Source organism: Carassius gibelio, chromosome B9 (assembly GCF_023724105.1).
Source record: "Carassius gibelio isolate Cgi1373 ecotype wild population from Czech Republic chromosome B9, carGib1.2-hapl.c, whole genome shotgun sequence".
NCBI lineage: Eukaryota > Metazoa > Chordata > Actinopteri > Cypriniformes > Cyprinidae > Carassius > Carassius gibelio.
This window is the reverse complement of record NC_068404.1, coordinates 20,502,049-20,515,687: the sequence shown is the minus strand read 5'-3', so window position 1 is coordinate 20,515,687 and position 13,639 is coordinate 20,502,049. Positions and strand designations below refer to the sequence as shown.

General features: G+C 35.6%; 1 protein-coding gene across 4 annotated transcripts in view; it reads left to right on the top strand.

Moving 5' to 3' along the window:
- ncam2 (neural cell adhesion molecule 2) overlaps nucleotides 1-13,639 on the top strand; it is a 176,581-nt gene that overhangs the window by 148,787 nt on the left and 14,155 nt on the right. For 3 of the 4 annotated variants that reach the window (XM_052566328.1, XM_052566327.1, XM_052566329.1), the window contains exons 9-15: nucleotides 1,528-1,678; nucleotides 3,095-3,282; nucleotides 4,328-4,424; nucleotides 6,492-6,665; nucleotides 8,721-8,840; nucleotides 9,011-9,132; nucleotides 12,611-12,785. In XM_052566328.1, coding sequence (XP_052422288.1) covers nucleotides 1,528-1,678; nucleotides 3,095-3,282; nucleotides 4,328-4,424; nucleotides 6,492-6,665; nucleotides 8,721-8,840; nucleotides 9,011-9,132; nucleotides 12,611-12,785 — 1,027 coding nt within the window. The other variant, XM_052566330.1, reaches the window with a different exon arrangement.

The window sequence follows — 13,639 nt, the reverse complement described above, 5'->3', positions numbered from 1 at the left end:
GAAGAGTGACTAACTGAGGGCAATTTTGGTCAACTTAGATGATGAGCGGGGTATTGAGACAGGAAGACAGGCCTCAAAACTGTCATCATGCACTGCCTCTCGTTAACCACACTACTGCTCACTCTCACTAATCAAAACTGACACTGCCATACATCCATCTTCTGCTTATTATGCAGTGAACGCTTCAGAGGGCAGTGGGAAAAACTGAAGAGTTGATTTACATCAGAGCAATGTTGTGGTCTGTGTGATGTCTCCTCGACTTGTTTGCTTTTAAGATGGCTAAACAGTCTGAGATCTGGGTCTGGGACTGTTTGTAGTTCTTAAGGGACTGACAGTGTACTCAGTGATGATAATCTATTTTGAAATTGTGCTGTTTCATATTTTCTCATATATCTACATTTGTTTTGCCAGTTTCAGAAAAGCCTGATGTATTTGAAGCTGTAGTTAAATGGATGGGGTTTTGTGTGTGTGTGTGTGTGTGTGTGTGTGTGTGTGTGTGTGTGTGTGTGTGTGTGTGTTTTACTAACCAGTTTCCACACAAAGGGACATTTCTGTTCATTTTAGAAGAGGATGGCTTTAGCATGATGCTTAGCTAGCATTGCAATACCCTAAGCATAAAAATACTTTGAATTATTTTTCTGAATGATTTTTTTTATGTTTTATGACAAAATGTTTCTTACACTCACCAAGGCTGCAATTATTTTATATTTGACAGATATACAGTAAAAACAGTAATATTGTGATTATTTTTTTAATGTTTTTAAATGTATTGAAAATAGAAAACTGGTATTTATTCCTATAATGGCAGAGCTGATTTTATCAACATCCATTACTCCAGTGTCACATGCTCTTCAGAAATCTTGTTATTTGTTATTATCAGTAGTTGTGCTACTTAATATCTTTGTGAAAATCACAATGCATTATTTTTCAGGATTGTGAATAAAAAAAAAAAAAAATAAGAAAAAGAGTAAACCCAAACGTTTTAACAGTAACCATCTTGGATTGATTCTCTTAGCTTGGGATTGCAATTTCATGCTGCTTTAGAATTTGTCTACTAGAAGGTATCTTTGAAGGCGGTATAATTATGCTTCCTACCTTTTGGAACATCCTTGGTAGCATACTTATCATTCCTTAAAATCCTGCATGGATAGGCTTTTTGCCTTGGCACAGAGCCTGTATGCAAAATATCACAGAAGAAACACTTGAGGTGTGTTAAAAGCCTCTCTGCACCCTTCCCTCCCATGAATCCTCTAAAACTCTGTGGTTTGGATCTGTCCTCATGAATCATGCCTTAATCCCCACATCTTGCTGTTACACGATTTTATACATAATCCTACAACCTTGACTCTCTGATTATCGGGTTTATCGGTTTTTCAAATATGTGAAGCATGATATATATATATATATATATATATATATATATATATATATATATATATATATATATATATATATATATATATATATATATATATATATATATATTTATTTATTTATTTTTTATTATTTTTTTTTTATTTTTTTCAGAGTCCAGATGGCCGTGTGGAGGTGCGAGGCCGTTATGGCGAATCAATGCTGACTATTGTTGGAGTTGAGCTATCTGACTGGGGACGCTTTGACTGTGAGGCTCTCAGTAGGATCGGTGGACATCAGAAGAGTATGTTCCTGGATATTGAGTGTGAGTAGTCTGAATTGGTCACACTTTGCAGTAAACTGAATTGGGATTTGAAGTTAAGGAAAGGGAAAATACAAGAATTGAATTTCATTTAAAAAATAATAATAATAATTAAATTTAACTAATTAAGCATATGTGACCCTTTACAAAAAAATAAATTAAAAAAAACTAGTCAAAAGTAGCATGGGTCTAATAGCCAAGAATAAATTGTATGGGTCAAAATTATAGTTTTTTTCTCTTATGTCAATTGTTCAAAACAAATTGTTAGGATATTAACTAAAGATCATGTTCAGTGAAGATATTTTGTAAATTTCTTACAGTAAATATATAAAAACTTAATTTTTTATTAGTAATATACATTGCTAAGAATTTCATTTGGAGAACTTTAAAGGCCATTTTCTCAATATTTAGATTTTTTTGCACCCTCAAATTCCAGATTTTCAAATAGTTATATGTCAGCGAAATGTTGTACTGTCCTTACAAACCATACTTCAATGGAAAGCTTATTTATTCTGCTTTCAGATGAACAGTTGAGCCTTATGACTGGTTTTGTGGCCATATTTATTCACTTAAAGGTTACTATTATATATGTATATATATATATGTGTGTGTGTGTGTGTGTGTATGTTTGTATATTTATTGGTGATTTATACTCAAAATCATATTTAATAATGATAATAATAATAACAACAACAAAAATTACATTTTAATTCTTCTTCCCAAAATTATAATTCAAATTACAATTCTGTATCCTGTATTCTTCGAATCAGTAGCAGCAGCAGGGTAGATATATATATCTCATTATGGGGTGCAGTGGAACGGACCATCTAGCAGGGATGCTAATATACCCATTCATTCAGTCTCAATCCGTCACCAATGTGACACTGTGGGCTACATCAATCTCTTTAATGGAAAAAATGGGTGTGATTGTGTGTGTGCTGTTTCTGTCTGTCTGTGTACTGTATGTATGTGTCTGCCAGTGTGGGGGTGGGAGGTTGGGTGGGCACTGGTGTACGACTGAGAAATCAAATATAATGCAGCATTTCCCAATGCCACAGTACTCTCTGTCCCTCATTGCATCTCTCCAACATACTGCCAAATGCAATCTTCCTCCACCCACTGCATTGTGGGGGAAGAGGGGTTTGAGTTTTTGCAAGTCGTTTTGAAAACTTAGAGGCAACTGGTGAGAAGTGGCCATGCTTCAGATTCAGTTTGATTAGGAGGCCATTTTACCCAGGTGAAAGAGAACTCCATGATAAAGCGTTTGGTTAACGCGTATGTGGAAGATCCCACCTGCCTGGTACATGCTAGATTTTAATTTAGACATCGGGCAGCTAATCTTGAATGAGTTTTTGATGGATGACTGTTAGAAGAGCTCGGCATGCTATTACTGAGCACTCCTTTACCGTTCTTTCACAGATGCACCAAAGTTCCAGACCAACCACACTATATTTTTCTCATGGGAAGGGAACCCGGTCAACATTAGCTGTGATGTTATGTCTAACCCTCCGGCCACAATGCTGTGGAGACGGGAAAAGTTGACCATCCCTAGTGAGGGTGCTGGAAACATGCGTGTATACAGTGCCCCTGGCAGATCTCTCCTCGAGGTACAGTATTCCACCCACTGCTGTTTCCTGTTTTTAACATTTTTATCATTCCTATTGAATTTTTATATGTATTTCCTCATCTAGATAAGAGACCCAGGAGAGTTAGACATTAATTATATCCAGGCCTTAGCCCAATGGTGGCATTCAATTAGATAGGAGTCCTTTTAAAATAAAATGTACTTATTACATTGCTATTTGTTCCATTTTAATTGTTAAAATTGCAAAATTATTTATTTATCATTGGACATTTTTTTCTAAATAAGATTCAATAATGTCTTAACAGAAAATTAATTTAATATATTAATTTTATTACAGTTTTCAGACCACCATAAGATTTTCACCACATAGTTTTCAGTAAAAAAATATTATATCTAAATATATTTATAGATATATTTATATTTTTAATCCATTTAATTTACTTGAAAAAAAAAACATTAATCTAGTTTCAATGCTGTCTTCAGATTTGTTTAAAATGCAAAAAAAAAAAAAAAACAATTAAGATTAAACTATCTACGGTATTATAAAACCATATCGTACAGTATGAAAGAGCTATTCGGATGTGCAAATTATAATTATTGTCAAGAGAGCAGGGCATTAAAAATAAAACCATAAAAACAGTTACTTGATATAAACATTAACTGAAATAAAATCTATACAGTATATTTAAAAAAAAAAATCAATTTCAGCCGATTTTCTTTAAAGTATTCCCTTTCGTTTAAAGTACTAAAAGGTAAAAATAAACTTTCTTTTAAAATATTAACAAGAACTATAATGGTAAATCAGTGATACGGGTCACAGTGGGCAGAGAAGATTTATAGTGGTACAAGCAGATTTGCCCTTTGTTTTTAGTTTACTCATCTGAACAAAACAAGACTCAACAACACTTGGTTTCTCTGGAAACAGATGATTTATCAGCAGTTATGTTTACTAACCAAATGAACACATCAACAACATAACAATAAAGGACATTAGATGCGTAACAAGATAAACGTGCAGCAAGAAAAAAATGTATGCACGATCACGCTAACACAACCTTGTTCCTCAGGTTACCCCGATGTCAGACAGAGATTTTGGCCGTTACAACTGTACAGCCCGAAACAACATTGGGATGCGCTTTCAGGAGTTCATCCTAGCTCAGGCAGGTGAGTGTTTACCAATGGCTCAACTAATTCATATGATTAATGCATCTGTATATAGCTGTGTGACAAAGGTAAAGGTTTCAAATCTGTTTGTTAACCTACTCTCTTATATTCCAGTATAACATGTACAGACAATAATATGGGTCATTCGTAGAAACTCCGGAGGACTGTCAACACTGTGACACAAGTTAAGATTTCTAACGTCACTATGATCCTTACAAGCCTTAAAGGGTGAAATGTGTCATTTCTGTGACATTAATGAAGCAAAATTTTAAAAAAGATTTTCAGATTCAAACAGGATCCCCAAATGCTCACCATGGTTTTAGCATCTGTCATTATTTGAAAATAGATGTCATTCCCAATATTCTATTGAGTTATCCGTTAGTATTCCTATTCATCTCGATGGCAGTTGCTAGACCTGTAGAAGATAACATCTACTGATAAACACTTTTAAGAGCTCAAACAATTGATTAAATTGAACAGATGACTGCTTTTGATAGCTTTCAATGGAAACACAGCCTTTTTGGGACCAGGTAGTGTTATTTACATCCTGATCATCCAAACTGTGATCCCCTGGGGTCTAAAATGTCAATTTCCAATTCAGCCAATGGCAACTGTTTCAGTTCCACTTGGTGTCGCAGAAGTTACACACTTCACCTTTAAGGCTTGAATGGACTTTAGGTACATTAAAAGTCCCCACCAGTCTCAAGGTCTTTCCACATACATGTAATCTCCTCACAGAGCTCCTCGGCAGATAATAAAGACTTGTGTATCAGGCTGAACACCATGGCAGTGCTAGAAGAAAACACGCTTAGATTTCAAAACAGCTGGTGATAATGTGTTTTTACTCGAGCTTATGGCAGTAGACTTCAAATGTAATGCAGATCACTCCACTATATTGTTTGCATCTTGAAGTGTACGACACAATAAAAGTGCATGTATATGTGTTTATGTGCTTGTCTTAGTTGTGTCCTCTTATATATTTCGTATTAGCTGACAGGCAAAGGTGGAAGTGGATTAAGTGGCACAACTTCTCTTTTCTGTCCATCATAGCATATTCCTCCATATGTCTCACTCTGTCCTACTGTCTTTCTCACTGTCACTTCCTCTCTGTGATCCTCTATTACACACACAAATTTGTTGCTCTCTATCTTCTTGCTGTCTCTCCCTGTTTCATTTATTATTTCTCTCTTCACCGGCAGTCTTGGCTCTCCCACTCTCAGATGTTTGTTATTCAGAGCAGTTTGTGTATTCTGGCTTGGCAAGGTAAAAAAAAAAAAACATGAAAACCAAGCATTAAAAAAACTATTCTGCACCACCTATTGTAAAGGACGTGCGTGATAGGTTCAGGCAGGGTACGACATGTTTTTGTATCAGATGATTTGTGTTTCCTGACTATGAGCTAATTTTGGTGCTTATTTTATGATTAAGCCTGCACATTCATAGAACTGTATGTATATCACGCACATAGTGCTTTAGTTTATCAGATTTGGGCTAGTTTGATGACGTTTTCATCTCCCAGTAATAGTGTATTGCTCTACGTTTTAGACATTTTATCTGGGAAAATATATATAAGTGTATATATGTGTTATAAATTTGATTGGGATTATTATATTTTAATATATGGTTGTTTTACAAATTAAAAAATCAAAAGAGGCACTGTATTACCATGATTTTATAATGGATTTTAAGCTGTAGGAATACCTTTAGTTATATTTAAACCCCTGTAACTCGTTCTGTTCTGGCTTAATTCACTTTTCTCTGATTTCATTAGATTTTTTATTCTTTACTAAACTTTCAATCTTCATTGAAGTTTTTTTTTTAATATAAGATGGTACGACAGGAGTACAGTGCAGTCATTTCTAGCTGACTGTGTTTGTGGACTGAAAAGTCTCATGCTGAGAGAGCTTGGCTTGTAAGGCCCTGAAAGCATCTCTATAACTGTGCTTTCAACCCTGCAGAAAAACACACAACCAGATCCTTTGATACTCTCAGAAACTGTGGCCTCGGCACATAAATGGAGTCGTTTGTTAGTCTCTCTTCCCCTGACCCATAATTTCTCTGTCACAGATGTTCCCTCAAACCCTTACTCTGTTCGGCTGAGCTCTGTGGCACAGCGCGTGGCCACAGTTACCTTCACGAAGCCAGACTCCCATGGCGGCGTACCCATCAGTCACTACCTGGTCAAATACAAAGACATCAGCTCACAGGCCTGGAAGGATGTGAAATCACAGGGGATGCAGAGTAAGTACAAAGTTGTCCACTGCTGGGTTTTATCAATGCCTGTGGTAAACCACCAAATAAATAGTAGATGAAGCAACAGTTTCCACTTACTGTACTGCTGATTAGCTCTCTCTCTTTTCTTGAAAAGAGAGAAATAAATATTTGCATTCAAGGATGCAATAAACTGATTCAAACTGACAGTACAAAAGATCTCTATTCAAAATAAATGATGTTCTTTTGAACTTTCCGAAATCATGTAAAAACATTTGAATCCTGAAAGCTCATTTTCCACAACCACACATTGCTGACGTGTTCAAAGCAGTTGATTACTAAAAAATTTTATGTTTAAATAATTTAAAAATATCTACAAAAACATTTGTAGTCTTGATTTCTTGTTTCACCAAAATGTAAAGAAATATTTCACCCAAAAATGAAAAATATGACTTGCTTTCTTTCATAATATGCAAAGATTAATTTTTGAAGAGTATAATTTCCACTGTCTTCCATATTATGAAAGTAAAAGGCCATTTGGGCTGACAAACTACAAAATGAAAGAAAACATAAATGGACTACATAAACATGTCTATACAACTTCTAAGTGTTCTAAGGTCACATGGGTGTGTGACAAGTTTCTTCTCCACTGTATATCCCAAATCAAATATGGTTCCTTTGACAGCAGGGGCATTCAGTGTTGGGCAAGTTACTGATTACTGATTACTCCTTTTAAAAGTAATCACGTTACTGTTCTTATTACTTTATTTCAGAAGTAATTATTTACATTCCTAGTTACATTACTTTTTTTCTCTATGAAATTTATGAAATCCCAGCATACACGCTCCTGATAAATATTTGTTATTAAAGCATCAGCATTCACAGAAGACTGTTATTTTTTACTAAAGCAAGCAGCTGCTGCATGCATGGTTTTGGCAGAATGCAAGCAAAGAGCGCTGCATTCATAATCTCTAAAAGATGTCTCAGTTCATGCAGTCTCACAAATCTCTGTTATAACACAATAAATATATGCATAATTAATATTTCACAATGTCTACAATGTGTGTGCTAAAATGAGAGGAAATGTGAGCATGCAAATTTCAGTACTGCATTGCTCAATGCTGCAAACACGTGTAGAAACTCTGCATAGACTTGTGCCTGCTAATGGTTTATATTTGATATTAGTTCATGTTGCTTTTGTGCAATAGATGAATAACAATTTATTTGTTTTAGGTATTTTATATTTAGATATTTCTATTTTATTGGAGTCCCGTGAATCATTTTATTATCCTGAATCCCACACACGAGTCTATCTTGTCTTGTCCCACACGCTGAACTATGTTGCATCGGGTCTTGCTGGAGCATGTCTCTAATTCACTGGCACTTGACTGTGTGTGTGCTACATCCTTTTTACAATCTCTAGATTGTTAAACACTGCATTCTGTCAGCAATGTAACGAGGCAGTAACGTAAAGAGACCTCGGCTTGTAACTATACTCTAATACTATTTCGAAAATTATAACGCGTAAGATTACTCTGTTTCTAAAAAAGTAATCAAATTACAGTAACTCGTTACTAAGTAATGCATTACTGCCCAACACTGGTGGCATTTGTAGTTCATTTCAGATCTTAGGCAGGATTACTTTCATTATACGTTTATGCTGATATTTGAATCCTTGAATACTTCATTCTCACTGCATTCACACACAAAACACATTACTTCGAAAAGAATTGGCCAAAATTTCAGTTCATACTGGCTTCAAGGGCCAAACTAGAAGAGTGAGAAGAGTTGTGGGAGATACAACTCCAGACCAGCTTAAACTTACAGTGCTTAATAAGATTTTTCTTTACTTACCACACCAAGATGGGTCTGCAGGAACTTTAAGAACACATTCGATAATCATATTAGATAAGGCTACTTCAAGGACTCTGAGCTACGTATTCTTGAAAAGGCCTGTTTGTCAAGAGCATGACTGGAGAAAACAATCATTTGAAACCATTTACATGATTTAGGAGACCAGTTGGGACTTTGGTACAATCATTTACATATCTCTCTGTCTTTATCATTCTCTCTTTTTTTCAACAGCAGTCGTGTTGCTCACTAACCTTGAGCCCAACACAACCTACGAGGTGAGAGTAGCTGCGGTGAATGGAAAAGGTCAAGGAGAGTTCAGCCGCACAGAGAGCTTTCAAACTCTGCCCATACGTGAGTGCCCTCTGCTTTGACCCTTAAATACGGTTGGTTGCAGAAAACAACCTTTAGCCGTTACGCTATTGCAGTAGTTTGTTGCTGCTAACCATTGAGTTCATTTGTAACCAGTTATGAATATGAATGTGGACCATTCATACATTATTTTGTCTTTGTTCGATATTCAGGAGAGCCGAGTCCCCCTTCAGTTCAGGGTCAGCGAGGGGTGGGGAAGGCATACAGACTGGGTCTGGTCAAGCAGGATGATGGAGGAATGCCCATCCTTGAGTATATTGTCAAATACAAAACAGTAAGTGAGCTGAGCTACACTACCATTCAAAAGACATTAATAAGAAGTTAATAAGAAATCAATACTATTATTCAATTTGAATGAACAATACATTCAAATTGTGTCAAATGATGCAGTTCTCAAAAAAAAGTATCACGGTTCCAGATAATTACAGTATTACACAGCACAGCACTTTCAACACTGATATTAATTAGACATTATTCTTGAGAACCCAGTTTTATAAGACTATTATAAGACTATACAATGTAGAATATTGGGATGATTTCTGAAGCATTATGTAACAAGACTGGGGTAACAAATAAATAAATAAATATATTTTTATTTATTAAAATATCAAAGTTATTTAAAACTGTAATGATGTAATAACAATATAACTGTTTTTTACTGTATTATTGATTTTAACAGTGGCCTTGGAGAGCACACGATACTTTTTAATATTTAATGATCCCTTTTAAACAAAACAAATTGTGGTTGTTTTTAGTTTTTGTGAAAAAATATTAGAAATATGAAGTGGATGTTGTCAAAATTACACATTTATGCCAATAATATTATAGATATTAGTCTTTTAAAAATAAATCTTATTTAAAAATAAATTCAAATTAATTTCATAAAATTAAAGCCATCGCAGCTCTACAGTGAGACAGATGTCAAATACTGTATATAACAAAGGCATTACAAGATCCTCCAAAACAAAACATACCCATCATGACTTTTTTGTTGTGCATGAATGAACTAAGTTTGTTGTGAGAATGTGATTACTCAACATTATCCCTTCACAACCACACTGATATATTCATGACTCTCACTTGTTTGGGGGATTGGTTGTGTTCAGCAGAACATTATTTTACGAACTGAAATACTTGGCCATCAACAAGCTGGAGAAAAACATCACTAAACAGGATCCTGTGTTTGTTTGTTTGATTTTTGTTTGTGAGTGTAGAGTGTGAGACTGAGCTGGAATGCAGAGGGAGTTATTCAAGTAAAGACGTAGAGACTAGTGGGTGATAGTTTCAATAATGAGCAGTGAAAAAACATCTCTTTGTTTGAGCCCATACCCCTTTATGCACCAGCACCCACAGCAGTATGGATAAAAACATGCTTCACTAATTCTTGCACAATATATTTTGCCGTTTTAGGGGCTTTTCACTCATTCACTAAACTGTTGTGTGTCAGGTATGACAGCATATAAGTGTTCTGTGGAAGTGTCTGGGAAAGAGAGATGAATGGTTATGGGCGGGGGATCAGGTTTTTACAAACCTCCCTCTTGGGTCAGTGTCTTAAATTGTGAAATAAATTAAACGATGTGTCTCATTTACTAATTATTGCACAGATTATTTCATATTTGTACACAGAAGAACTTTTTTAATTTTTTTTATTTTACATTTAAAACATTAAAAATGTTCACCTGATACACAGCTTGTGCATACGCACGCAAATTTGTTCTTAACCTTGTTCTAATGTTAATGAATTTGGAATATTACATTAAATCAATGACCACAGGCCCAAGGTTAGTCATTTACATAAAACATGCCCAAACTATCTTCATATAGAGACTTTACAGCGTTTCATCACTCTCGAACACATGATGTTCTCTAAAGACGCTGTGCTCTTGTCTAAGAGATGCTGATAAACAAGATCCATTGCCAAGTATGTCACTTTCAAAACCAATTCAAACTCAGTAAACACCTTCGAAACAGGAACAAATCATTTGTTAATGGGCAAATTAAAGACAAAAGACTTAGAGTAGAACTTGGTGCAAACGCTGAGATCATAAAGTGTCAGAACTCTTAAAAAGCCTTGTGTAACACTGCATTTTTTGTTCCTTGTGAATTGTCGTCCTAGTTTCACAATCCAAAACTTTGTTTACAGGTCATGAGGTTATCGAGTGTTACCACACTAGCATGTTTACACGTTCACCACAGCATTCTCTCTATCTCTCACAATCCTTCTGTTTGTTTTTCCCCTTTTGAGCCTCAGCATCTCCTCATTTGCTTCATCTCTGTCTGTCTTGCTGTGTTTTGTAATGCTTCGCTTCCTCTTCAACCTTAATAAGGTCCGCTGGCATCTTTTCCTTCTCTTATTTGAACTCTTTCCCTCATTTTCTCTTTTTATCTCTCTCTCTCTCATTTGCTCTGTTTCCGATAGCCCGTGCATGTGGAGGTGAGAAATGGAGATGTCACAGTCTGGGGAGACAGCTCGCCTAAGGACTGTCAACATGTGAAAGCCACATTCAACCATTTAGCCTTTAAAGAGCCGAGGCGTTTTGAAAATGTCAAAATATAAAAGCAATGACTTTTTGAAGGCAGCTTGTGTGGACTTTGTTTCAAAATTTTAGCCAGCAGAACAGCCGGAACACACAAGCGCGCACACGTTATTTTAGATTACACACACACTCATTCTCAGAAGTTCTGCAGGCAGGGACACAAAGAGAATAATGGATGTGTTCGAGTGTTTCAGCTGTTTAAGGTTTTGGAAAAATTTGAGGGTTAGAGAAAAGAATCTGTTTTGAATCTGTTGCTCCAAGGAAAAAGGAGCAGATGGCCTCTCAGGCCACTTTCTTATGCAGTTATCTCATTTACTCTCTTTGTGTGTCAATTTGATTGAGAAAAGAGCAATAATGGCCTTATACTGTATGTGTGTGTGTGGGGGGGGGGCATGTTTTTGTGACATATCAGGACACAACTCTGTATAATGACATAGGTATGACATAGGTATTATACAAGGAGAGGGTGGCTTATGAGAACATAACCTATGTCTCCATTTTTCAAAACGCTTATAAACCATACAGAATGAGTGAAAAAAAAAAAGTTTCCTGTTAGGGTTAGGAGTAGGGTTGGTGAAGAGCCATAGAATATGCAGTTTGTACAGTATAAAAAAACCATTATGCCTATGGGATGTCCCCACTTTTCACAAAAACAAACGTGTGTGTGTGTGTGCTGAGCTGTGTGCTGAAAAATTATTTTAAAAAATGTATTGCATTGTTATGTAATAATATTAAAAAAATATTATTTAAATAATAATTAATAATAATATTCCGAAATATCTCAATTTAATGTGTTGTGTTGTGTTAGTTATCTGTATTTAAATAAGAGAGAGAGCACAAATGTAATTCTGTAGTTATAACCATATTTATAAATATATAATATTTATATATAAATATTTAGTATATATAAATATAGATTTCCCCTTTTGAGTCTCAGCATCTCCTCATTTGCTTCATCTCTGTGTGTCTCACTGTGTTTGGTGATTCCAAAGACACTCATTATAGGTTTTGTCCTAGGTACACTAAAGCCAATGCTTCCTCTTTTCTCAGCCAAACCCTTCAAAATTGTCATTCAGCATAGAATGTAGCAACTATTCAAACAGTAACAAGTTGAAGTCTAAAAATTACAATACAGTGAGGACAAATGTGCCCTAAAGCAAATGTTAATATAATATACTTACATGCTTGTGTGAATTTTATGAAACACTTTTGCAGGATAAAGAAGAACAGTGGATGACAAAACTGGTTCCAGGTGTGAATGATTTCGTGTTGCTGCAACCGCTCCAGTGGAATACACAGTATGAGGTGGAAATCACCGCACGCAACGTCAAAGGCCTGTCTGAACCCACCTTTGTGAAGTTCTCCATGCCTCAGAAACCTGATATCACAGGTACACGCACTTCCACAAAACACACTGAGTACTTTTTTCCATATGACAAATTGAGTCCGATTACAGCACTTTATCCCCCACTCACAACATCTATAGTTTAAATTATATGTCTCCTATTATAATTATATGCCCTTCTACTGTTCAGCACACTTGCCACCCACCCACACTTGATAGAGCGTGTGTATCCCACATTCACAATCAGATGTGTAGAGTAACCTAATCTGTCCTAATCACAGGTGATTTGTCAGAGGAAGCACCCTTAGGAAAAATGAACAAGAAAGAAATTGGCACCACAAAAATAAACTAATTATGCTTATATGTCTAACTGTCTTGCAGTTAGTGCCTCCATGTCACTGTGATTGGCTGAACGATAATGTACGTTTTGCAGTTGGATCTCTTTTGAAGTCATGCTTTTATGAGAAGGCTTTTAATATTTGGCTAACTTGGTCCCAACAGATCTGTGGTCACCATGAAATCACAAACATTCAAGAATCAAACACAAGCACTATGTAGCCAATGGTTGATAGCTTGTGAAGGTGATGAACTAGCCAGAAGAAACGGGCATAACTACTATTTTCTAATGCAAATATAAGGTTAAATAAAAATAAAAAATAGCTCTGTCAAATACTTGGCAACTCTCAATACTTCTGTACCTTTGTTGGGGGCGGGATCCCTAGAAGGCTAAAAGCATAAAAAAAAATAACGTCACAATTTTAATCATGTGAGCCACATGATCTACTGTAAACAGAAGAGAACATTTTCCACCTGATTTATTTGGAAATACAGAATGTGAAAAAGACCATTTTAAGAGTGCTGGTCAAGGTATTGTGATTTTGGTTTAATGGTACCTGCGG